General features: G+C 39.4%; 1 protein-coding gene across 1 annotated transcript in view; it reads right to left on the bottom strand.

Moving 5' to 3' along the window:
- The window catches only part of LOC135208610 (structural maintenance of chromosomes protein 5-like), a 357,310-nt gene that overhangs the window by 109,467 nt on the left and 220,069 nt on the right, over positions 1 to 27,774 (bottom strand). Inside the window, exons 7-10 of the mRNA XM_064240976.1 lie at positions 26,922 to 27,027; positions 19,697 to 19,837; positions 19,360 to 19,561; positions 8,747 to 8,907 (exon numbers count right to left, since the gene is read on the bottom strand). Coding sequence (XP_064097046.1) covers positions 8,747 to 8,907; positions 19,360 to 19,561; positions 19,697 to 19,837; positions 26,922 to 27,027 — 610 coding nt within the window. The remainder of the gene's footprint in view (positions 1 to 8,746; positions 8,908 to 19,359; positions 19,562 to 19,696; positions 19,838 to 26,921; positions 27,028 to 27,774) is intronic.

Below are 27,774 nucleotides of genomic sequence, written 5' to 3'. Positions count from 1 at the left end.
AGGAAGAAACTCTCCAACCAGCTTCCTCTCCCGTATCACAACTAATGCCTGCTAAAGCTTAAAATTTACTGGCAGTATGGCAAAGGAAGTCCTGTCTTGCGCTTTCCTGAAGAGCGTCCTTTTGATGAGTGCCTTTGCAAGAATCCTACTGAACGTTGCCGAGAGTCCTGACGTGCAGGACATCGAGTCTTTACATAACCCGTAACTGCCTTATCGCTAAGTCTTGACTGCGGTAGAGAAAACGAGATCTTCCCTTAACTCCATCCACCTTTGCGAAAAGCAATATAATATTGACAGAGACCTCTTGAATTCACGAAACCCGAGGTCTTGCTGGGTTTCGAAGACGAAGTTGTCTGTTCACTTTAAGCTTCCTCCGAAGCACTGCTTACTTCACATTCTTTGCATGTGAGGTATAAGGTATCACCGAAGGTAGAGGTAAAAAATTCTTGAGGCCCAAATCGTAAACAAGAGCTTGAAGAGTTCAACAGAAACGTTCAGCCAGGCGACACACCTGGCGTGCGCTGGTGCGCGCGCTCGGCGTCCACTGGCGTGCGCTCGGCGTCCACTGGTGCGCGCTTGGCGTCCATCCGAACGTCCCGTCCAAGCCGAGCGTCAAAAGAAGCGTGCAGAAAAGCGTCACGCTCCTGACAGGCGTCAAAACAAGCGAGATACATCTCGGAGAGAAATCCGACTGCACGAAACAGTCTCAGGAGAAGGGTTGATCGTGTGAGAATACGAGGGGCGAGGGAACGCCTTCTTATTCTCACAGTAACAAAGCTCGGACGTCGCGCTCTCAAAAGTGTCCTGCTACTAAGACTTCTTTCATATTTCTCGGTGGAAAGACGTACACGTGATCAGGTGACGTTCGCCTTCTTACTTCTCACTGGAACTCATAACGAGAGAGAGAGAGGACGTGAAGCGTCCTCTCTATAAAGCTTCTATTTAGAGGGTGCGAGTCCTTCCGAAAGCTCCAAACCCCTGCGCGGGGAGGACGCTTCGGAGACGAGAAGCAATCCTTCAGGATTCGTGCTCGTGCACGCACTTAGGCAGTCTGGGGATGGTTTTCATCAGAAACTGCCGAAGGCACGCCAGATCGGTGGGGGTTCCTCGTAACCCTCCTTCGGCTTTCGACATGCTCTCTCCCCGGGTCCTGGGAGTCAAGCAGAGGTCCCGGCCTAGAGGCGAAATAAGGCCGATCTGACGCACCCTCCACTACACAAGGGGCACTGTCACTGCACTTAGCCACTTCACTATTGCTCTCTAAAGCAAGCACTTTCGATTCTAAAATACGAATCGAAAGAGTATTAGAGAAAGGGCAATAACCTCTACAGACACTGTTTAGGGCCCGAAGGCACATTACAGGGTTATGAGAAACAATAACAGAAGTAGCACTCTTCACAACAATGAGGAGAGCGATCACCCCTCGCAGACATATTCATAACCCGTAGGCCATACTACAGGGTTACGGCAAAAAAAAAAAAAAGTCTACAGGAAGGTTAGCAGGTTCACTACCCTGACTTTTGTTTATTTCTGATTAATTGCGTACATATGAATCATAACGTTTTCCTTACGGAATTAGACATGTTTACTGATTAATTGTACTACACAAATCATACGTCTTCCACTTACGGAATTAGACAAAGTCTCACACTCCTTACATGACAAATCTCAACAAAGAAGCAAGACTCATACCCCTCGTGCATCCAAGTGCGGATCTACCGAAGCTTTCGGTAGCCACACCCTATCTTTGCAGACAACACCCTCTGAAACTAGCCTAACTAGATTCAGATATCTTATGCAAAAATGAATCAAATTCAATCAATTTAAGATAGCGTATGCCTAGCCACAAATCCAAGTAAATAAATTAAAAGACATTTAGGATACTTAGCGGCAATGAAGTTTCCAAAATCTAAGACGGAGGTACTGGAAACAGGTGTTTCCAGCACTGGCGACAGAAAAATTATGAATAGAAAATGGGAATGGTTCCTGATACCCGCCTCCCAGCGGCGGGAATGGGTTAACTAACCAACCTGGCCGACCACTGCGTTTGTCGGAGTTTTTAAAATTCTGTCGGACTTCAGAAAATACAGCTATATATATATCTGACAGGTAATTTTCATGAACAAACTTACTAATTCACTGTTTTCTTTATTGAAGTGATTGCTCTTTACACTAATATTAATATTTGAAAATTATTAAATCATTTATCATACAAAAAGCATACTACATCTCTGTAAGAGAGAGAGAGAGAGAATTATTAGTTATTATGTGATATCATTTAATCTTATTAAACCTACTAAAACAATATTGATCAGTATTAATATTCTAAAATTAGTAAATCATTTTTATATCATAAAAATGTATTTAGGCATGAAAATAACATCAAAACACACTAATTAGTGATTATTTATCGTCGGAAAATCCCGCAAATAGGCGAATTCTCAGCAAATAATGGGTAGATAAGGTCCAGAGAAAAATCGGCGAATCCGGAGAACGCGAATACGGAGGGCCCACTGTATTGGAACAGCTAGTCACTTCTATTGCTCCCTTTCTGGTCATTGGTCTCAGATCAGCTGTTGTTTAAAGCTTGTTAAAATCACAATTTGTCAAAAATTGTATTTTTCCTAACTATACAAACCTGAGGTCCTTTAACAATAGGAATTGGAATGTACTTACGGCGTAGCTGGTATTACGGCCGTTGAATCTTGAACAAGGTGGTTAGGCAGTAACTACCGTGGGGCAGGCTAGCCTGCCCGGATGTAAACACTCCACTTGCCTTTCAGCCCAGGTTCACATTGAGGGGTGGTATGAGGTGGGCATATTTGTTCAAGGACCTCAGGTTTGTATAGTTAGGAAAAATACAATTTTCGACAAATTGTGATTTGTTCCGATACGTAATACAAACCTTTCAGTCCTTTAACAATAGGAGACTCACTGATTGGTGGGAGGAATCGGAGTGAGCCTCTAGAACTGACTGGAGTTCTGCGCATCTAGGCTACTCCTCCTGGTCATAAGAGCGAGGAGTGCCCTGTTGCCTCTGACAACTTGATCGGAGTATAGGAGCTGCGTGATCAAGGGTCAGATTTCTGGGGCTTTTCGAAATGAGTAAGGGATCATGACTCATCCGAAAAAGGGCTGTGAAGAATATTGGTGTTGGAGACATTAATGCAAAGTTCTGGGAAGGGTTTGCATTATTGTCAGTCTCCTTCCTCCCCTGGATAGAGGAAGGAGCAGAATTGCTTCTATGATTCTAATAAGAAACATAAAAAGGATGCATATGTATAGGCTTACCGCATCAATCGTCCGACCAGCCAGTGTGAGTTCGAGTCCTATCCTCAACCCAAAGGATGAGAAATGGAGAGATGAGGCATGGAAGGGGGAGAGCCAGTCACTCTCGCATCCTTCTTACCTCTACAACTGCACACCACGGACAAGATGCAACTTGTCCTCTCAAGGAGCTGGGTAAGCAAACGCATCTTGCAAGCATCCACCACAGGTCCAGGGAAATGAAGTTCCAAGGACCTATGGGCAGTTCCGAAGGGAAAGAAGGATATGGTCACAATGACCTATCCATCTTCCTGTCCGACATATTCTTCGGAGTGATGTCCAGTACCCATACTGGTGTACCTGTCTGCAGCGAAGTGTCTCGCGGTCTCGTATCCCACTGCAGCGAAGTCTCTTGCGGTCTCGTTTCCCACTGCGGCGAAGTCTCTTAGTCTCCGCAGTGGATAAAGACACCGACACTCAATGGTGGGTGTCGATAGTTATGGGTACCGGAACACGCCAGTAGGACAAAGTAATAACTGATCTGGAACAACCAATACAAAGTCCACAGCGTAGCTCGTGACGGTCTTGGACGCTTCGACAGCTGCCGACTGACTGCGTTTGGTTGTGTGAGGCGAGCTGTCCATGCATCCGAGGCGTAATCACGTGACACTCGCCTTTTGAAGGGTTATGCCGAGAAACCATACAAATTGTCTATCTGTTGCCACCGATGCCGGAAGGCGAGATGATGATTCTCTCAGGGCATGTGCCCAACAGACGAAAGTCAATTGCCTTCTAGACACCGAGGTCCCTGATGGCAAGACAGAAGTTCTCATAGTAGTTGAATCTCAACTAAGGAGAAACAATACTATGTGCCATTGAAGATGAAGGTGATAGGTGAATGCAGACCTACGTCTTCACAGCTGAATCAAGAGAAGTTAACTCTCAAGGTTCTGAACGTAGAAAAGTCCCGCCAATGACACCAACCCGTGAAGACCTCTTAATCCCTGTTGTTTTACACAGGACTGAAAACGCTAAGCCGCTACTTCATTGCTGTTCGGTGAGAAGTCGGAGTTCCAATGAAAGCGGAGAGCTTTTCAGTAATGATTGATTGATTGTGCCTATTAAATCTGACGTCACAACATCTGGGTAATTGACACCGAAATAAATTAAATAGAAAAAATTAAATTTTAAATAAATTTCATATAAAAATATCAATAAATATATGTATATAAAAATTTTGTTCACATGTATAAGTTCTTACACAGACAATCTATGTATAATTTAAATTTGGTTGAGGAGGCCAGACTTCCTCAGAAAGATATATACCTGCTCTATATTACAATCCTTTCCAAGAATTTTAGATAGGATAAAATTACCTCCTCTATCACATCCCCAAGATAGGAACCTATGTCCCAAATTCCCAAGTCTGGGTCATTCAACCAGCAAATGTCTCACAGTCAGGGGCACAGTACAATCATTGCAAAATGGAGGATTTTCACGGGACATCAAGAACCCATGGGTGAGTCCTGTTTGTCCAATCCTCAATCTACACAATATCGTTTCTTGTCTCCTTGGCATATACGGATATGACCAAGGAGACACTGATGACGTGATACTACGCATTTTTGATTAGTTAAAATATCCTCCCACTGGGACTGCCAACATTTTTTAATTCTCTGACCTATTAGAGGATACAAATCCCGATATGGTAGTAGGCATCTTGTGGGTTCTGGGGAGCTGATCGCAAGTTGGTCAGCTTTCTCATTCCCAGCCATCCCAACATGGGAAGGCACCCAACAGAACTTTATTTCTTTCCCTCTTCTTTTCAGTAAAAGCAGCCATTCAAATATATCTAAAATCAGAGAGTTTAAAGGGTTAAAAGATTCCAGCGACTGAAGAACACTTCTAGAGTCACAATATATGATAAAATTATTTTCATTCAGAATTAAAACTTCCTTTAAACCCTTTAAAATTCCAAATAATTCAGCTGTAAAAATCGATGCAACAGATGATAACCTGCCGCTTCTCTCTACATCAGGGAAGGCTACACCAAAGCCGACGCCAGCATCTGACTTTGAGCCATCCGTGAAAACTGCAGTGGAGTCATCATGTTGTAAAGAGTGTTCTAAAAATATTGACCGCATGGCCTCACTGGACAATTCTGTCTTGGTAAAATTAAAATATCTACAGAATTTTACTTCTGGAAAGTTCCAGGGGGGACTAACTGAATATTTTTCTGGTAAAATCTCGATTCTTGGCACATTTAATTCTCGGACAATAAAATTTACTCTAAAAGCGAATGGATGAGGTTGCTTCGGGTGACTTTCATAAAACTGCCAATGCCTTTCATTTCTCATACAAATGCTGGTTAAAGACTTTGGTAGCCTCTGGAATCTATACCAGCTCCAAACCAGCAGATGCTTGTAATGAAGATCCAGTGGCACCTCATCAGCATCTACAAGCATGCTCTCGGTTGGAGATGATTTAAATGCTCCTGTACACAACCGTACTCTTCCATGATGAATTGAGTTGAGCATTTTAAGGCCATTTGGCTTCGCAGAAGTGTACACCTCTCACCCATAACTTAATTTTGAAAACACCAAGGCTTTATCTAACCTCAACATCTGAGTTTGGTCTGCACCCCACGAAGTGTGAGACAGGACTTTCAGCAAATTCACTGCTTTCAACCATTTTACCTTAATATATTTCAGATGTGGAATCCAGGTCTGCTTGCTATCAAAAATCAAGCCAAGAAACCTTGTTTCACCAACACATGGAATTCTCTGCCTATGAATGAACAGATCTGCATCAGGGTGGATTCCCCTTATACAACAAAAGTGCATCGTTACCGTTTTACTGGCAGAAAATCTAAAACCATTAACCTCAGCCCACTTTACTATATTATCAATGCAGAGCTGAAGACGGCGTTCAGCCACTCCATCCTTGATGCTGCAAGGAAATCGATAGGTCATCAAAAAAAAGGGTATATGTTATATCTGGGGGGAATTAATTTAGAAACCCCATTGATTACCAAGGCGAACAAGGTTACACTTAAAAACACTTCCTTGTGGTACTCCTTCTTGATTGAACACATCTGACAATGTTGCTCCAACCTGAGCCTGAAATAGCCTATTTTTTTAAAAAAGCCTTAATAAAGAGGGGCAAATTGCCTCTTAGGTTACATTCATAAAGGACCCTCAAAATGCCATATCTCCATGTTGTATCATAAGCATTCTCTAGATCAAAGAAAACAGTGATGTGATGCTGCTTGTTGGCAAAAGCTTCACATATTGAAGATTCCATTTGTACCAATACATCAGTTGTGGAGTGCTTACTCCGAAAACCACACTGAGCAGGCCAAGTACCACATCGATCGTGTGTTCACCATTTTTTCCATGATCTTACACAAACAAGACGTCAATGCACTCTCCCTCCTTTCCACCCGGGTAATCCTTGGAGGGTGGCAAACTACGGCCCTTACGTAAACGGAATGTTAACCCTCGAGGGTTGCGGTACTCCAAGGCTTGAAGACTTCGAGTTCTACCCTCCGGGGTTACAGGCTCCTTTCATCGGCTATGTCCTTTTTTGAGAAACTAAGCAATCCAAATTCTCAAATCAAGAATGAGAAAATAACTCTACACTTAAAGTTTCTTGCCTGTAGGTTGTAAAGCATAAAATGTTCCTAACAGCTTTCTCTCATCACCCAGTTGCACTGCTTTCTTCCTTCTAATTGTCATCAACTGCATTTAGTCTTTTCACACATGGCTGTCCAACTTCCTTGTCATCCACCAATTTTCACTTCTTAAATTTTGGGCCAACCCTATGAGGCCACAAATGATTCAGAGATCTGTTTATTATAGAGTAATAAGACAATATCTTAAGGGGGCTGGCCAGAACCTCTATATATGGTGGTATAGGGCGAAAAATGCAGTCATGAAAAAATTCATGGAGGTTCATATGGCAATTGAGAATACGTATACGAAGTATTTCGTCAAAATTCCTCTTACTTTCGTAGTTACAGGGTAATTAGTTAACGTAACTCAATAAGCCTAAAAGACTGATCCGTACAAGAAAATGCAATATTTCTTTCATTATCGTAAATTTTGATAATTATTGTCAAAGAAATTGGGAGAAATGGCATCTGTAGACATTCCCCGAGTCGAGAAGGGAGACTTCACTTCAGTCAGCTACCAAGTCCAACCATCAGTGCGAGCACAAACTTCAAGTAGTCTACACGTTCGATTTCACCTCTGACATTCGCTTGCTTTTACGTATGTTTATGTATGTTTCGGCAAGAATTTCATCATGCCAATGAGGAAAAGACAAGGAAAACATCTCGCTAACATACAGACAAAGAAAAATTGCTCAAGTATTATTACAGAATATCATAATATACGCGTAGTTAGTGAAGAGAGAGGGGAGGGTTGCGTAGTAAGGGTTCCCTGACAGCACACGTCACACTGTGCCCAAGGCTACGATCTTTGAGCAAAGAGATCTTCATTTATGATAAATAACATAGTTGTGGTTTTTTAATACCCAAAATGGAATATGAAATTCATAATAATCAGGATTTATTAAATTGTCTTTGTAAAAAGAGAGTACACCTTCGAGTTTCACCTCCGACTTTCTCTTGCATTTACGTTTGTTTATCTTTGTTTCGGCAAGAATTTCATCATGCCAAAGAGGAAAAAACAAGGAAAAACATCTCGCTAACATACAGAAGAAGAAAATTCGCTGTAATAAGCCGAGTTAGTGAAGGGGAGAGAGAGAATTGCGTAGGAAGGAGTGCCCCATCTTGCCTCAAGCAGTGCCCCAGGCTACGATATATGAGCGAAGGGATCATCATTTATGATTAAATTATGATAAAAAAAATAGTTTTGGTTTATTAATACACAAAAAAGAAATAAACGTTCATAATAATCATTATTTATTAACATTGTCTTTATAGAAATACGAAGGAAAACTTTGAACGCCCGTATCTCAAAACTATATTTATTGACCTTCAAAATCTATCTTCTCACTTAGTTTTAAAACTATAACATTGGAATTTGGTATATAACTCAGAAAGACATTATAAAACAATCAAATAGAGCCCTTTTTTCCCATTTTTGTTTCGTCTTTTTTTTATAAATTTTTTTCTCCTGATTTATAGGGTTTATTTTTTTACTATATTGAAAAATTCATATCTAGCAAAAAAATGACTTTTAGAAAAAAAACTCCCCATTCGATTGGAGGTCTACATCAGGTAGTAATCCTAGGTCTTAATATTAAATATCAAGGGAGGAGATAGAATTTGAAAAATGGTTATTTTCGGGATAAATTGCCCTGGCATCACAAAACTGAAGGTCAGAGGCAAAAATCATATGTGGTTTGGAGAAGTCCCAAGTCACCTTATTAAGTGGTATGAATATCAAAGTCCTATCCTTAAAAAATGGCATTAGCAGGCCGGCCCCCTTAACCTAACGTACAATAAAATTACCTGAGCAGCTTCTACCCGAGCCTGATAATTTTTCATCTGCCTTTTAGTGTCTTGATTTTCTGCAATTAATTCATCTTTTTCATTGCAAATATCTCCTAGCTTAGTTGACCCAGAAGAAACATCCTGAGTTAGTGCCTGCAACTTTCTACGGATCTCTTCTTCTGTAAAGGAAAATTTGTGTATGTTTACTTGCAAAAACAAAGATGAACACAGTAAATTGACAAATTTGATAATCATCATTTGCCTTTTTAAAGGGAAAAACCAAACCTTAAACTAATCATGTAATCTTTCATTTTCAGAAAACTTAAACTTGCATTTACAAGAGAACAGGACGGGTCCTCAAAAATTCTTCACCATGTATTAGTTTCAGAGTGCAATTTAGTATATGAATAATTTCTCAAAAAATACCAGGCTTGTGAAGTAAAACACCATTGTGAATACATTGGTTACAATAGAACTACAATATATCCCACAACATAATTTTCCCTACAGGCAGTCCCCGGTTATGGGCGGGGGTCGGATTCCTGGGGGTGTGCCGATAAGCGAAAACTGCCATTAGCTGAAACTCAGTGATTTATGGCGTCATAATGGCATTGATAACTAGTTATCAGCACCCTTATGGCGCCATAAGCACCCTTATGTCGCGCCATACGAACCACTATGGCGCCATAAGGCGATAACTGGAACTCGTCCCGTTATGGCGCCATAAATTGCTGATTTTATGGTGCTAGACAAGCCCCATAAAACCAGATTGCCGATAACCGGAGACTGCCTGTACTTACTTATTACCATACAAGTCACATAGGGAACACATACAAACCATAACTTGACTTGCACTAACAACCCCGAGAGAAGGAAAAAGTGCTACAAACAATTTCCCACTGAGGGAGCATGCTGACTGCTGAATTTCAAGGAATTATAAAATTTTAGTTATAAACAGTTTTCAACTGTTTAAAGTCTAAATAAACATATGCTGAGGCAATAATGCTAAAAAATTTTCAGATTGGTTTATATTGACAATTTAGTTCATTGCTTCTATGACACTGTGAACCACAATTCATAAAAATAATTCAGGATAGGTCCAAGTGAGTTATGGACTGTTTTCAACAGTTTATGTGTAAATAAACATATCTAGGAATGTTACTGATATGAAAGAATGTTAAGATTGGTTATTGGACAAGTTTGTTCATCGTTTTATGGCACTGTGAACTACAAATTGTAAAAATAGCACGGAAAATGTTTTTGAAAATAAAATTTACTAAAAAATGTTATTGTTATAATACAATTAAGTTTGTTCATACTTACCTGGCAGATATATATATAGCTGTATTTTCTGAAGTCCGACAGAATTTAAAAATTCGCGGCACACGCAGTGGGCGGCCAGGTGGTAGTACCCATTACCCGCCGTGGGAGGTGGATATCAGGAACTATATCCCATTTTCTATTCTATTTTATCAGTGCCACTGTCTCCTGAGGGGAGGTGGGTGGGCATTTAATTATATATCTGCAGGTAAGTATGAACAAACTTAATTGTATTATAACAATAACATTTTGTTCATGAAACTTACCTGACAGATATATATATAGCTGAATCCCACCTTCGGTATGGTGGGAAGAGACAGAATAGGATTTTTTGGGAAACTAAATTAAGTAGATGATATAGATCTTGGTTCCTCACCTGTTAGCAATAGCCGACTTCGTGATTACTGTCACCAAAGTCTGCTTCTGCGTTACTAGAGTTGCCAGCGAGGTAGAGAACCTGTAATGCTGGTGCGCTCTAGATGATCTGTCAACGGGGGCGTGACCACAATGTGACTAGACCATATGACCATACTTCTGAGGGCACCGAAGCTAAAACCACCACCTGACCTAACCTATCAAAGTTAGTTCCATAACTTCTAGGCTAAAGAAAAGGAACGCGCCTCAAGCGACCAAACCTTCAAAGTTAAAAGCACACCTATCCCTTTTCTATAGGATAGGATTCGTGTTGCTTCCTGCCCCCAATAATATATCTACGGAAATGTATGGTCCTAGCGACTTACAGATCTCAAATGTCGTCTTCACATCCCGTCAGAGTGTGAAGCGAACACAGAGTTGCTTCGCTAAAGCGTGGTACTCAGGATGTTACTGAGTGTCATGCTCTTGTTGAAATGCTTCCGGGGCCCCCACCCTCCCCTGAGCTTCATATTAAAAAAAAATCTCAAACTTTATGCCAACACCATAATGATTGGACCTCCTTAAAGAACCTCCTTGGTATAAATGCCCAGGGTCTTGGACATTGAACCATCTTGGTCCCTTTTTACGGAACACAGATTGGTTCGGGAGTGTGGCAACACAGGTTTCTTCACTAAAGCGCAACTCAGGTGTTTCTGAGTGGTAATGTCTTGTTGGAAATTGCTTCCGGGCCGCGCCCTCACTTCTTGAGCATTCATATTAAGAAAAAAAATCTCAATCGATGCACCATCAAATTAATGAGACCTCTTAAAAGAACTCCTTGGCTATAATGCCAGGGTGTTCTTGGACATGACCAGTCTGGTCTTTTTACGGAGCACCGCAGATTGTCCGTTGACCTTGACTTTCTATAGTTTTATCAAGATAAAACTTGAGAGACCCTACAGGGCACAGGACTCTAATGCCCTTGCCCAATAATTTGTGCCATACCCTTGGTCTCCAAGCCTTCGGGTCAAGGGTTAGACAGGTTTTCGTTCTTATCAAGAACGGAAGGCTTAGAGGACAGACCGCATGATGTCCTTTAAAGCCAAAACCTCCGAAGATGGCTAGAACCTCACTAACCCTCTTTGCGTGGGCTAGAGCGGTTAGAATATTAGCCTTTCTGGTCACGTGTATTAAGTTCGCAGAAAGGATAGGTTCGAAATGCTTTTGGCATCAGAAACTCAGACTACGTCTAAGTTCCATGCCGGAACCTTTGATCCAGAGAATTTCAAGATCTCCACAGACCTCAAGATCGTGAAGCTTTGTTTGTTTGACAGAACCGAATCTCTGAGCCTAGAGGCCGTCAACAACATATTTGCATATTCTACAATAGTTAGGACTTCTAGCTTATCTCATACTTCAGACGGAAAGATAGAACCATAAGGAAATTCACAGAGGTCGAGTTGGAGGAATAGTCATTTCCCTTCACTTACTCCAGAAACGGCCTCCTAAAAAAAAAAAAAAACCGATTGAACACTGAAAATAGCAGCACTGCTTTGCCTTGGCCAAGAGACTGCCATCTCTTGAAGATCTTATCGCTATGTACCGTTGAAGACGAAGGTAGATATTAATGCAACCTACGTCTTCACAGACGAATCGAGAGGAAGGATTCGCAAGATTCTGAACCTGTTGCTTACAAATGACTGAAAACGCTAACCCGCTATTTCATTGCTGTCCGGTGAGAAGTCGTAGTTGCAATGAAAGCGGGGCGTTCTTCAGTAATGAAAACACAGGGGAAAGCCGCCTGAAGGGACTGCTTCTCATGGGCTGAACACATTTGGAAGTAGAGCTGTCAGGTCGGAGAGTAGGAGATGTCTTTATGACATATCTGTTAATTCGGGATGAACAATGAACAATTGTACACCTACGAATATGAGATATTTTAAAGACAAACTCAGATGTCTGCAAAATCATATTCGCATTATCAGTGCGATGCAGCGGGAGACTTGTACAGACTTCTGTTACCGTGCGGTAAACAGTAAAATGAATAAGTCTAAGAGATATCTCTGTTGAAAATTCTCGCAATAGCGAAGGCGATGGAATCTATCGTCACAGCAGTAGATGGTCCTTCATAATTGCGAGAATCCCCTTTAATCAGAGACCTAAGTCCAAGATTGTTGGGCAGAGATACGGTTCGTAGTCAATCAAAGCAGGGGAGAGAGAGAGACATAAACAACCGTGCATCTCGGAGGCCCAGCTGATACTGAGCGGCTACAGGCCATCAGGCAGTCAATACGCAGTAGCAGAGCCTGAGCTCCCGCTGACTCGTCATCCTGAGTTGCCAGGTAATCCATATTCCACAAAGGAATGCGTTCGGCTAGAACCACCGAGCATAAAAGATATGCTCGAGCAATTATATTTAGGCGAAACGAATTTCGGTAAATATAAAAGTTGAAATGGTGTTGTCGTGACAAAACCATAAGTATATAAATTGAAACAAACTCCTGGGAGGTTGCAGGCAACCCCGAGTTGCAGTTCAATTAGAATACTTCTCGTCTAAGTCGCAATCCGTAGAAAACTAGGATATGCGCCTACCCCCTCGGACAATTCAACTGCTTAGTAGAATCATGTCGCGAGGTTGATATACGTAGTATATTTATAGGATTCTGAACAACGATCTCCATCCTAAATTCTTTCCTTCAAGAAAACAAACAAAATAAGGATTGGAGGATCGACCACCCTTTGCGATCCTCTAATCAACAAAGAGAGTGAAGGAGAAGTCTTCCTCGAAGGAAAGCTTCAATGGTGAACAGAATACTAACTGCCTGAGTTGCCAGCTACTCCCTTTACGAAGGAATAGGTATGATATTATCGAGCAAAAGGAAACTCTCAAGCAGGGAGTATTTAAACGAAACAGAATTCGCTAAATACAGAAGCTGAGTTGGTGTTGTCGTAACAATACCTGAAGAGTTGTTCTTACTCCGAAAACTCTTGGAAGGTTGAAGGGAGTGTCAAATAAATACATTAGAACAACAGTTCTTTCGCTTCTATCCGCGGAGGTAAATACGATATGCGTAAATGACTTGACCCATGCGTTAGCAAAATGACGCAAAGATAAAACTACATAAGTATTGTAGTAATTTGAACATCAAATTCTCTACTACATCTTTCCTCGACGAGGAAGAGAGAAAGAAAGGGAAACCGACTGTCCACGTTCTAATGAATGAGACTTTTTTTAAAAGAACTCCTTGACTCTTTGCCAAGACTCTTTGCCAAGAAAAGGGAGTAATATTCGAATAGAGATCATCAAGAGAACCGAGGATCGAAAAAGGACCGTTCAATGTTTCTTATGATATTGGACATAAGACTTCCTGGATCTAGTCTACAAGTCTTTTTCTTACTCCCGGATGAGCCTCTGAAAATGAATGAGAGCTCTTCCGAAATTTGTTAATGAGTTTATCCGCTTAAACGATAAAAACGTTAAAATCTATGACAATGAGAAACTACCCCATTTATGAGGGGTCCCCCACTTAAATGACAATGGGGAAAACGTCCTGACTTGACAAAACTATTAGCACTTTGCTAATATGGGGAAAACCCTTTAACATGACCGAAAGTCACCCAGGAATCCGAGTATATAATCTTCCCGATTCTCAAAGAAATCGATGAAGAGGAAAGAGGATCGAAGAAAAAAATTCGGGTATGTCTCTCCGCTAACTCCGAATCCTTTTTAAAAATTTCTGTAAAGAAATGTCCTCAACAGTAAATAAGACGCCTTCAACAAGTCTTTTCTCTCGCAAAGCGTCCTGCCGAGCTTCCACCAAAGCGTCCTGGCGAATGTCCACAAAAGCGTCCCTCATAAGCGTCCTGCTGAGCGTCCTCAAAAGCGTCCTGGAAAGCTGATCCGTGCCTCAAAAGCGTCCGTCAAAAGCGTCCTGCTGAGCGTCCTCAAAAACGTCCTGCTTAGCTATCCGAGCGTGTCTGAGCAGAGAACACCAAGTCTTCTGAACGACGTTCCAGAGGGGTAACTCGTTGAGCGCCTTGATGCATGCAAGGCCCGCCAAGAGGCGTCCTGGCGAGCGACCTTGCCAAACATTCAATGTTATGACGAACCGCGTTTTGCGTATGACGTTGAATATTTTTAAGGGACGTCCTCATGCGAGGTCTCCATGGAGAGCCGCACGCTGCTCCTGAAGAGTGTGAACACTAAAGGAAGAACTTATGGCTTTCGTCTTCCGCAAGGTGCTTGCCGAGCGTCCTGGAGAATGTCTCTACTGATAGGACGTCGAGCACCTCCAAAAGCTTCCTCACTTCTAAATTGCCCTTCTTATGCAGACCAGAGACATAAGTTGTTTGACTGTGCAAAGCAGCTTGCCGGCCGTCAAACTTATCAGTTTTGCTTTTTCGAAGGTAAAGCGAACGTTACATAACGTATACGGAGCGCCATGAGGAGAGGGGACGAATACTGAGTTGCTCCTCCAAAAGGTGGAATCAAGAATGTCCTTGATTACCAAATTCTTCTTTTGGAATGCTAGCGAGGTTGAAACAGCTCTAACTTCATGATGCGTTCACTCGCAGGAGGCTCAAATCATCTTCTGGCAAGATGAATGAGCCTCCTTAATAATGTATAAATGATGTATACATGAGGCGTTCACTCACAGGAGGCTCAAATCACTCTTCTGGCAAGATGAATGAGCCTCCTTAATAATGTATAAATGATGTATACATGAGCGTTCACTCGCAGGAGGCTCAAATCACTCTTCTGGAAAGATGAATGAGCCTCCTTAAATGTCCCTTAGGAAAAGAGCCAGTGCATTCTTCTAAAAGGGAAAATGTGGTCTCTTTACTCTTTCATCCTCTCGTGACGAGAGAGAGGACGTGAGCGTCTCTTCTCTAAAGCTTCTTTAATGGGGGGGGCGCGAGTCCTTCCGAGAACTCCAACCCGTGTGGGGAGGACGCCTCGGATGACGAGAAGCCAATCCTCAAGATTCGTGCACGTGCTCGATCTTCGGCAGCCTGGGAAGCGACGACAGGACCTGCCGAAAGGAAGCCAGATCAGCATGAAAAACCCGTAACCCTCCTTCGGCTTTTGACATGCCCTCTCCCTGGTTTCCTGGGAGTCCGACAGAGGTCTAGGCCTAGAGGTGTTATGGGGCCGATCTGACGTTCCCTCCTAACGAGAGAGAGGACGTGAAGCGTCCTCTTCTCTAAAGCTTCTTAGAGGGCGCGAGTCCTTCCGAGAGCTCCAACCCTTGCGCGGGGAGGGGGGACGCCTCGGAGGACGAGAAAGCAATCCTTCAAGATTCGTGCACGTGCACGATCTTTAGCAGCCTGGGAAGCGTCAACAGGTTCTGCCGAAGGGACGCCAGATCGGTGGGAGCCCCCGTAACCCTCTTGCGGCTTTCGACATGCCCTCTCCCCTGAGTCCTGGGAGTCCGACAGAGGTCCAGGCCTAGAAGCATTATGGGGCCGATCTGACGCCCCCTCCACAAACACAATGGGGCACTACACTTTCACAACACTGATTGGAGAGCGAGCACTTTAGTCTAAGATTACTGATGTAGTCCTATAGCAGACACTCTTCTAGGCCCGTAAGCCATACCACAGGGTTAGGCAAAATAAAAACTACAGGAGGTTAGAAGGTTCATTATTTCTAACTTCTGTTTACTGTGGAGGAAAAACTCTGATTTCTAAAACACGCTCTAAAATGCGTACATGAAACCTCCTTCTTCCGTAATCAGTCACACATTACACTAATTACATTGAACTTATGCAAAGAAAACATGTAAACGTCATATCTACTAAGTGATGTCTACCGAAAGTTCCGGTAGCCTCACCTTACCATGCAGACAACAAAGTCTGAAACTAGGCTAACTAGCTTCAGACATCAAATGCAATGAAAAAATTTACGATGCATATGCCTAGCCACAAATCCAAGATAATCGAAAGAATAATTAGGATACTTAAGCGGCTAATGAAGTTTTTCAAAATCCTAGGCGGAGGTCTGTAAACAGTTGTTTACCGACCGGCGACAGAAAAAATATGAATAGAAAATGGGAATAGTTCCTGATATCCGCCTCCCACGGCGGGAATGGTACCTACCACCTGGCCGCCCACTGCGTGTGCCGCGAATTTTTAAATTCTGTCGGACTTCAGAAAATACAGCTATATATATATCTGTCAGGTAAGTTTCATGAACAAAATAATTGTTCCCCTTATGTATTACACTTTCTCTAGTGTTAGCGTAATAGAGAAAACAGCTTATAGGGACAACTGAACCTTCAGAATCTAAATATATTTTTATTTTCTTGTTTTTGAGTCCAGAAATATTGCCCTTTTGCTGTTTCCTGATCCTTTTTATCAAAACTAAATGCTTCGATTTCAAATGAGATTGAAATAAGACTTTCAGGACCTATCTGTGGCCCTTTCTCAAGAGATGTGTAGGTGGTCAGACTGGGTTAAGGCCCAGCAGTCTTCTGGAACTACTTCTTGTTGAGCTGTTATTTATGTGATGGCTATCCTGGTTTCCATTTTCTTGAGAGTTGTTAATACCCTCTTGACCATCAGCTCAGGATATCAGAACTACAAGAGGGGAGTAACAACTCTCAAGAGAATGGAAACCAGGACAGCCATCACATAAATGACAGCTCAACAAGAAGTAGTTCCAGAAGACTGCTGGGCCTTAACCCAGTCTGACCACCTACCTCTTGAAAAAGGCCCACAGATAGGTCCTGAAAGTATGAGTGTTAAGTAAAATACGACGTACGGAAATACCTACAAGTAAACAAGTTATACTCAGTAAACTTGTGGGTTTCTTTTTCCATCTTCAGAAGAAAATTGAATGAAGTTTTTGTTTGGATTATTCATAAACTCGGTGGTAAAATTAGTAGAAGGAAACAACCTTCAGTCATTAGATATAAAGTCATTTACTTTATAGAATGGGGCCTCATGACGTCGTGCTTCCCATAAATGGAAATTTTAGGTAATATATAAATCAAGAGAGCGCAGTTCTATTAATTTGATTATACTGTAAATTTCATGGCAAATTTCTTATATGACAAAATAGTTTGTGCAAAAATCAGCCTTCTAACTGTAATAGTTTCATGTTATCACAAAATAAGCATAATTTTTTTTCTTTAGCCATTTTCTAAAAATTTTTTTTTTTTAAATAAATTCTTATATCTCCAAGAAGACTGAAGTAAATTCAATGAAACTTTTACAGAGTGTAGTATAATGATATATCTTGATTTTTAAGGAGTGAAATTGATCTTAACCCTTAAAGGCCGACTAGACGTACTGTATGTCAACTACGGTACGGTATGTTGACTACAAAAAGTTTTTTAAATATTCGCGGAAAAATAGTTATAGGCCTAGTTGGCGAAGATTTTAAATCATGCGCCTTAAGGGATGCTGGGAGTTCACGGATCACGCAGTTATTTTGTTTACAAGCGTTACCCAGCTGCGCATGTGCAAATTTCTTTCTTCTCTCACTACAAAGCATCAGCGACACATCTCAGAAATTATTTCGTCACTTTGTCTTAATTTTTACACCATCTTATATTAGCCGTTACATAGAGTTTTATAAATGAAAATGTGCACAATTTCATGTAGAATACAACAAAAAACCCATGGTTGTAGCTTTTATCAATTTTGAAATATTTTTATATAAATCACGATAAGTGCCAAAATTTCAACCTTCGGTCAACTTTGACTCGACCGAAATGGTCGAAAAATGCAATTGTAAGCTAAAACTCTTACATTCTAGTAATACAGTGGACCCCCCGTATTTGCGTTCTCCAGATTCGCGGACTCACACATTCGCGGATTTCTCTCGGGAACCTTTCCCTGCATTATTCGCGGAAAATTCGCGCATTCGCGGTATTTTTCTATGAGAAATAACCACAAATTCCTGGTTTTTGTTATCAATTTCATCATAAAATGCACTTTTTGTGATAAAACTATTAAAAAAACCAAGTATGAAAATTTTTAGTGGTTTTTCTTAAGTTTTAACTAACAAAATAGGCTGTTTTTAGCATTTTTATAGGGGTTCCAAACATTCGCGGATTCTAACTATTCGCGGGGGGGTCTGGTACGCATCCCCCGTGAATATGGGGGGACCACTGTATTCAATCCTTTACCTTCATTTTGCAACAAATTGGAAGTCTCCAGCACAATATTTCAATTTATGGTGAATTTTTGAAAAAAAACTTTTTCCTTACGTCAGCGTGGTAACTCTGCCAAAAATCTCAGAAATCCTTACATCACTTGTAATTTTTGCAACGTTTTACATTTGCCATTACATAAAGTTTTATGTATGAAAATGTGCACAATTTCATGTAAAATACAAAAAAAAATAATTCATGGTTGTAGCTTATATCCGTTTTGAAATATTTTCATATAAATCACAATGTGCCAAAATTTCAACCTTTGGTCAACTTTGACTCGACCGAAATGGTAAAAAAACACAATTGTAAGCTAAAACTATTACATTCTAGTAATATTCAATCATTTACCTTCATTTTGCAACAAATTGGAAGTCTCTAGCACAATATTTTGATCTATGGTGAATTTTTGGAAAACACTATTTCCTACGTCTCAACGGTAACTGCCGAGAAAATCAGAAATTATTTTGTCCAATTGTTGTAATGTCTGCACCGTTTTATATTAGCCGTTATATAAAGGGAGGAGATAGAATTTGAAAAATGGTTATTTTCGGGATAAATCGCCCTGGCGTCACAAAACCGAAGGTCAGAGGTGAAAATCATATGCGGTTTGGAGATGTCCCAAGTCACCTTATTAAGTGGTATGAATATCAAAGTCCTGTCCTTAAAAAATGGCATTAGCCGGCCGGCCGCCTTAAAGACAAAGATATCATCCTCAACTGTTTGCAGTGACTGTAATATATAAAATGGAGGGGTTGAAATCAAAGCTGATAAAATTAGAAATTAATGTCCACAAACCATCAGCAGCAGGTAAAGACTCAAATTGCCTTTCTAAAACATCCAATTGTCTTCTGAAATTTTCAAGGTCCATCCTCTGCTGCTGTGCTGCTTCTTTTTTGGTATTGAAATCAAAGACTGTTGCTTTTATATCTTCTGACAATTTATCTTCTTGTGTGCGAAGATCTTTAACCTTTTGAAGGGCTTCGTGAGATTTTGCAATCTGTAAGTAAAAAAAAAAAAAAAAAAACTTCATACTTTTTAACAATAGATCACCATTTATAATTCACTATGTGACATGGAAGATGTTCACCTTGGGGTCCAGTTATTTACAAAAATCACTGGTCAGGCTATTTACCTTAGTATGTAATGCCCTTTTCTGGAGTAAACTGGATTCTTTACATTCTTCAATCTGCTTATTCAGAGGGTCTAACAGTTTCTTTTCATGTTTAATCTCCTTATCTAACAGAGCAATTTCAGTCCGCAAAGAAATGGTATTCTGGAAAAGAAAACTTCAGTAAATTTAAAACAAAAAGTATTTCTATTTATATGAGATCAATTTTTTACACAACCCTTTTACGTTGAGAGACCACTTTGTGTCACAAAATCTTCTTGACAACAATTCTCCATTGTCTGTAAATACTGAATATGCACGGGCATATCATCTAGTGAAATCAGATAAAAAAGCAAATGAAAATGACAAAAGTATCATTAGTACCATTATAATCATTGCTTAAATGCTGCAGCCATAAACCTGAATGATAATTCTTTTGCTACAACAACTGAACCAAATCTGATAACTTTTTTCTTGCATTTCAGCCATTGTACGATAGTAAAAAATTTCCGTAGTTATGTTACAAATGATGTTAATTAAGTAGAACAGGACTTAAATATTTTTGCATTATACTTTTATTTGGTATGGCAAAAACATTGGCAAGGAAACATGGTACGTACTACTAAATTTAAGTTGCAGTTATAGCTGAAGCTGAGAAAACAAAATGTTCACACTGCTAATGACTTCAAAATAATCATGCATCAGCACATTGATGCAACTCTACAGCAAATAATTGTAGAGAAAAAGTATTTTAATAAAAAATACTGGCCTTGAAAGAACACATTTTACTGTTGTTTTCACACCAATAACAGATAAGTAAATATTATATTATTATGAAATATACTGAAAATAACAAATGTAATCAGTTTTTTTACACAAAATAACATGCTCCCAACACCATCCATTAACGAAAAAAATAACAATCGAGTTTACAACAAGACATACATATTTAAGTCATATTTCAACTTAAAAGCACTTCATATAACAAAAAATAACCTGCTTACGCTAAATAGAAGCAAGAAAATCGCGCTGAATCGAGTAAAGTAGTGTAAAATAACCTTGCCTCTTCCCTCAGCTGATTTTTTCAAACCAAAACATAGATCGCTTTGTGTGTATTTTATAATACTATATGTAGTAATATGAGACTACATACAATAATACCCCGAACTTACGCGAGGTTAGGTTCCAGACCCCCTTGTGTAAGGGGAGTTTTGCATAAGTTTGGCATGGTCTCTAAAATTGCTAATAAATGCTCCCTAAGTATTAGGCTAACTTTTAAATAAAATTAAAGTTACTGTAATTTGATTTAAAAGTTAGTTTAATACATTACCCTTAAAAAAGAAATAGCTGGTTGGCATAAAAATAGTTACAGAAACTATGTACATACGTATCCACTTTCGTATGTATACTAACGTTACACCTAATTCATGAGATGCCATTTTCTTTTTCCGTCAAGAGTAAAAGTTTATTTTGCATCACTAGGTAAACTTCATAAGTCAGTCATAACGAAGCCACATAATTCAATAAAATAATGAAGACACATATGTTCATAAGTAATGTTTGCTGAGGGTGAAGGTAAAATTCAATCAATTTAAAATCATGAACTAGTGTGAGAGCTAACTATGAGAGAGAGAGAGAGAGAGAGAGAGAGAGATAGAGAGAGAGATAGAGAGAAGAGCGAGAGACGAGAGATAGAGAGAGAGGAGGTGAGAGAGATAGAGAGAGAGAGAGAGAGAGAGAGAGAAATACATACATCATGTGAGGTAAAACTCTGGAGGGGTATCATCTTTAAAAAGTGCAAATGGGATCACATCTTCTGAAAGTACATTAACTGTAGTATGTGCTGTAATTATGTAACATAGTATATACAGATTGTACCAGCACTTTTCTCCGAGGTTAAGAAAGTAATTTTCACAGGACGACAACTCTGATATGTTTTACTAGTTGATCATGGAGTTCTTATATAGAGACAAACACTGAATTACGTACTGCCTTTTTATTATGTTAAAAAATACTAATAACATACACAAAACCTCCGTATTGGTTTTACACTTAAAAGCATGAAAACTTATACTAATTGTAGCAATTAAAGAAAAAGTGCAGTAACTTTGTGAGTGGGTATCACATCTTATAAAAGTATGTATATGCACTAACTGAAGGTGCTGTAATTACATTTGTATCACATTTAATGCATGTACAAAAATAAAATACAGTGTTCCCCCCGTATTCGCGTTCTCCGGATTCGCGGACTCACACATTCGCGGATTTTTCTTTGGAATCTATCTACAAATTATTCGCGGACGGACTCGCCCATTCGCGGAATTTTCCGACGAAAATAATCACTAATTAGTGTATTTTGATGTTTATTTTCATGACTAAATACATTTTTATGATACAAAAATGATTTACTAATTTTTCAAATATTAATTTTGATTAATACTGTTTATTTAGTAAAGTTTATCAGTTTAATGATATCACATAATAAAAATAATAATTATCTCTCTCTACTACAAAGATGTATGTTTTTGTATGATAAATAAAATGATTTATTATTTTCAAATATTAATATTATTTATACAGCAATAATATCATTCAATTAAAGAAAATACCATAGTGAAATAGTAAGATTTTAGCTTATAAATTTAAAAAATTATGGAAGAACGAAGGAAATCCCAGTCAGATTCTTTCTCTAACTCAAGGTACTAAAACTCAGATATAAGTATCAAGTTAAGTGACTGGAAGGGGGAAGGAGCTGATTTGTGGCTGGCCATCACCGTGGGCAAATGAAATTTCCACCCCCCCATCCCTCTCTCTCTCTCCCCCCCCGTCCCTCCCCATCGTCTCTCTCCTCCTTCCTCTACTCTCTCTCTCACTCTCTCTCTCTCTCTCTCTCTCTCTCTCTCTCTCTTTTACTGAGATGAGAGATTTTTATGATACATATATGCGTAATATGTTTATTAATATTTTCATAATAATAAATAACTGTATTTTCAAATAATAATTAATAATAACTTATTACAAAAATCATATGTGAAAGTATTTTACAAATACTACGATAATTCTCTCCTCTCTCTCTCATCTCTCTCTCTCTCCTCTCTCTCTATCTCTCTCTCTCTCTCTCTCTCTCTCTCTCTCTCTCTCTCTCTCTCTCTCTCTCTCTCTCTCTGCTATTGGCTGTTTATATATTTCTAATGGTAAAATGTTTAAGATTACTTTAAAATGATATTAATAATACCAATTCAATGGTATATTTGATGTAGGATAATACTTTAAATAAATATTTGGTATTTGTGACTTCACATTTCCATTGTTCCATTGTAAAAAGAAAATGGATGTCTCAAATAGTAACAGTAAGAAAGAAAAACATGCATGACTGAATACTTATGGACTGAATTATTTCACATACATAACTAAGTCATTCAGTACGTACATAGTATGTATTTATGTATAAAAACATAAAATGTAAGATTTACTTTAAAATAGTATTAATAATATTTCAAAGATTAATATGAACCATAATAGGATATTTTATGTATATTTGATGAAGGATGGTCTTTAAGGGATACTTTGGTATTTGCATGTTTAGGATAGGGGTTTATGAGCATTTTTAGAGGGGGTTCCAAACATTTGCGGATTTTAACTATTCGCGGGGGGGTCTGGTACACATCCCCCGCGAATATGGGGGGACCACTGTAATACACTTTAAATAAATTTAGGTTCCAATGAAAAGTTTGTGCTTTTGTGAATTCGCACAAATCGAATCGCATAAGTTCGGGGTATTACTGTACATTATTATTGGATACAATGAAGTAAAGCATAACTTTAAAAGAGCCAAGGAAAAGATACATATTTGTTATGTGTATTTTATGAGTGTCTCTCAGTGCTTCAGCAAGTACCGAAATATGTAATGATAACCAAAGAACAGTGCCGAACAGTGCCATCTATTACTAAATCTAGCTCACATATTTACGTCAATTTTCAACTTAGAAACACTTCATATAAAGAAAAATAACCTTGTCACATATGAATAGTGTTTCTAAAGATTATTCTGTTAAACAGAAGCAAGAAAATTGCTCTGAATCAAGTAAAATACGGCAAAATAATCTTACCTCCGCCCTCAGCTGATTTTCCCAAACCAACACATGATTGGTTTGTTTGTATTTTATAACACAAATAGCGATACAAGATTACATACAGTATTATTGGATACTGTGAAGTACGTAAAGGATAACTTTTTAAAAGAGCAGAAGAAAAGATGCATATTCGTTATGTTTGTATTTTATGAGGCAGTCTTGGCACCTAGCCTAAGAAACCATATGCGTAATTAACTACGTACCACTATTTCATCCAATACAGTGCTATATTAAAAGCATCAGGATACAAACTGTACCTTCACATATAATTATAGTACTGGCCATGATAGTTAAAGTAGTTATATGACACAAATAATAATCTTGGACTTTTTGAGCAAGACTTTGCAAAACACCTTGCTTGGGCAGCTAGGAGTGTCTCCTTGACCTCCAGATGGAGACTGGCCTTTGCCAGCCCTTTCCAATCTTAGCACAGAGTTTGTTGTTGTGACGGTGCAGATAAAGATGAGTTAAAGTGTGATTCAGACAGTGCCTGTGCATTTTTCTGGCAGAAAGTTATCTCTACTCTCACCAAATCTACTTGTAATTGGTTGTGCTAATATGTTTTTTTTTTTTTTTTGCAACACTCAGTTCAGGGTGCGACGTCCCTGCCTACACGAGCTAGGGTAGAAGAGAGACTGCTTCCTCAGTAGGCAACACTTCTAGGAGGGCAATTTGAAATCAAGCCACTGGGTAGAAGGGATGCTTTAGCCTTGGTAGGCAACCCTTCTAAGAGAAGGTCTCTGAATACAAACCTTGTTATCCAACATTGAGCTGTGCCATAGCCATTGTACCATGGCCTTCCATGGTCCTGGGTTCGAATTCCTTGACTGACGGTAGAATCAGGCATTTATCCTCTTTTTCATTCACTTTCCTTTTTTTTTTTTGAAAAGTGTGTAGGACAGGCTGATGAGGAAGCAAAAGACTCTTGGTGGATTATCAGGAAAAAGCCTTCTGCTTTACATAATCTCTTCCTTCCATGCATTTTATTTCTAGATCTATCCTGACTGTCCTCCCCCAGCAGTTGTGGCAAACCTAGTAGATTTCTTTTTCCTTACAGGTTGTAGCACTTTTTCCAGTAACATATGGTGACGCTTACTTATATTCTCAACAGAATTTTTCTAAATCTCAATACTGTTGTTCTTGATGGTATTGTTGATTATTGTTCTGTTGATTTTTCAATGTTATTGTTATGAGTTTACTGGTTTTGATTCTAATTCTATATTATTTCTCCAGAGTTGTGCCTGTAACTATGATGTGTTGTTTTTATCCTAGAGACTTATAAGTAGTAACAAGTCAAAGGTCAATTTTTTAATCCTTGGGTTTGATGCCCAACTTTATTTTCTAAACATCCCACACACACAAGGCATGGCTATATCCTCCAAGTCTGGACAACCTATTTATCATCAGAAAAATTTGGTGTGCGTAGCTGCCATGAAGTTATATGTTTTAAAACTTTCAGTAAGTTATACTGTACAATGTCTTTGTATTTGCTGTTTACCGTAACCCAAATATCGACAATTCTATATGAATATGACAGTCTTTTAGAGTGGATTTGTATGGCTCAAAGCACACCAAGTGAGGATTCAAAAGGTTCTTTCATTATTTGTGGAGACTATAATGCAAAGCACACCAAGTGGCTAAATTTAAATTCCACAGATCAACATGGTTGGTCTGCCCTTGAGTTCTCTGTATCCTCTGATTTTTTCCAGCTAATTGAGGAACCAAGGAACATTTCTAATAAAAGATTAGACTTCAAAATCCACAGATGTTCCCACTGTAGTAAAGTCCAAGGTCTGTGAATATATAGGCATGTCTGATCACTGTGCCATTGAGATGGACATATCTGCCAATCATTATAATCCTAAATCTGAATTATCACTAAGTAGAAGTGGGTCTGGAGGAGGATTCTCAAGTGGGCGGCTTTATCAAAGATTTGTACGAGGCAGGGACTGATATCTTGCTCTGCCCCCATAAGAGGGCTGCTGGTGCAAAGCAGAAAACACACTGGGGCTAAAGGATACTACAGGTGCATGGGTTAAATGCTTAGGACACTTGGTAGAGGGGTCAAGAAGATCTCGTGTCGCTTTCTTCTGCAACCCAAAGGCTACAAGTTCTAGAGTTGAATTAGGAAACAGACAATCTCAATCTAAAGGTGCAAAGAGAAGTGAGGACTTCTGTGAGGGAATTACTCCTTTAGTGGTAATGGAGTGCCAAAGCTCTCTTTTCTTAAGTACCCCTAATAAAAAAAGAGAAACCTACTCCTGAGATCCGTCACAGTGAAGTTGTCTTGGAGCATATTATAGTCCTCAATCTTCTTTATCAGTTCTTCTACTGTCCAGTCAAGAAAATTTGAAATCTCAGAGACCTTGAAGAAATCCTGACCCAGATGGTCTAACTCAGAAGACAGGAAGATCTTAGCTGAAGGAAATGCTTATCTTCTTGAAGAGTCAATCAAGCTGAGAAATCTGCTTGGGAGGAGGCAGGAACTCCCAAGGAAGGGGCACAAAAAGTAGCCTTCCCGATATCCCTATTGTTGGCTAGCAAGCTCTCAATACCAGAAAGAGCCTTCTTCAATGAGCAGGAGAAAAACACCTTCGGTAGTCTGGAGGTTTCTGAAGGTTGCCTCCTCATAAAAGCAGAACCAGGAGAAGAGGGAACTGACAGAGAGAAAAATGCCAGATAGCAGAACAAAAAATACTTCAATAATTACCTAATTTTTCAATGATAATTAACTGATAAATTCCTCAAAAAAAAATCTGCGAATAGGTAAAGCCGTAAATCCTGAACCACTAATCAGTGGAGAACAACTAGATACTTTTTTCTGGTTAGTTTATCAATTTTTTTTTTATCTTTAGTTTACCTCAAAAAATTATTGATCTCCCTTAATTATTCATTTTGCTACTACTTTTCTAGATATAACATACTTAAATTAGTTGCTAGACTTCTTTTTCTATTTTATATAAGTATGAGCATTTCAAAATATACTCCTTTAAACATGCAATCATGCTACATAACACCAATATTTGAAAGGTAGCAAATCGGAATCATGAAAAAGTTCACTAGTTTAAAATAATTTATTTCAAACAAGTAAGATGTGAGAAACTTCTTATACTTACCTGCCTCTTTTTCTCATAGCGATGATAAATTCTTTGTTTCTCCAACTTCTTTATTTGTTCCTCCAGTTTCTTCTTTTCTTGAACACTGTCCACCATGGTTTTCAAACTGCAAATAGAGGTAGACTATGAACATCACATGTTCCATCTATAACAGCAACGGATGAAAATGTACAGTGGTACCTCGAGATATGAAAGGCTCAACTTACGAAAAACTCGAGATACGAAAGCAAATACGAAGATTTCTGGGCTCAGCCCGTGTCGCTTCATGAAATATCCTTTTAGCACATATTTCTAAGGTAAATATTACTAACATTACCAGAGAAAAAACTAAAATGGGATGTCAGAGTATCTGACTCGCTCACCTTATATAAAAGGTGTCGGTATGGTTTCTGGGGTGAGTGAAACCACTACCACGGGTCTCTTACCATTTAGATCTATCCTTCTACAAAATCCCCCTGCTAGAGAGGGCTGATGCACAGCCCACACCAGTAACTACTACTACTACCGCTCCCAACGCCAGCACGAGCGCCTCTAGCGGCTATCCTTTTCGTTAGCTCCATCTTGCACACACATGCTTTTTCTCGCTGTGTTTTTGAGCTTATGTTTTTGGATTTATCATTCATCATGGAACTCCAAGCCATTGCCGCAGCTAAGTTAAGTACTGCTAAAGTGTTTCACGTAATTTTAGCCAGCAAGTGCCCATTTTACCGCTTTTATTTAGGTTTTATGACGGCGCCCTCAGCGGCATGGCTACAGTCATCCCAGTCGGCTCGCCCCACGTGTTTCATTATTTCATGCTTCTTCGGTCTTCCATACCGTTGTAGCTGGAACCTCGCAGTATTTATATGATTAC

Source organism: Macrobrachium nipponense, chromosome 35 (genome assembly GCF_015104395.2).
Source record: "Macrobrachium nipponense isolate FS-2020 chromosome 35, ASM1510439v2, whole genome shotgun sequence".
NCBI lineage: Eukaryota > Metazoa > Arthropoda > Malacostraca > Decapoda > Palaemonidae > Macrobrachium > Macrobrachium nipponense.
Note: the sequence above shows the minus strand (reverse complement) of the source record. Positions and strands in the feature narration are given on the sequence as shown.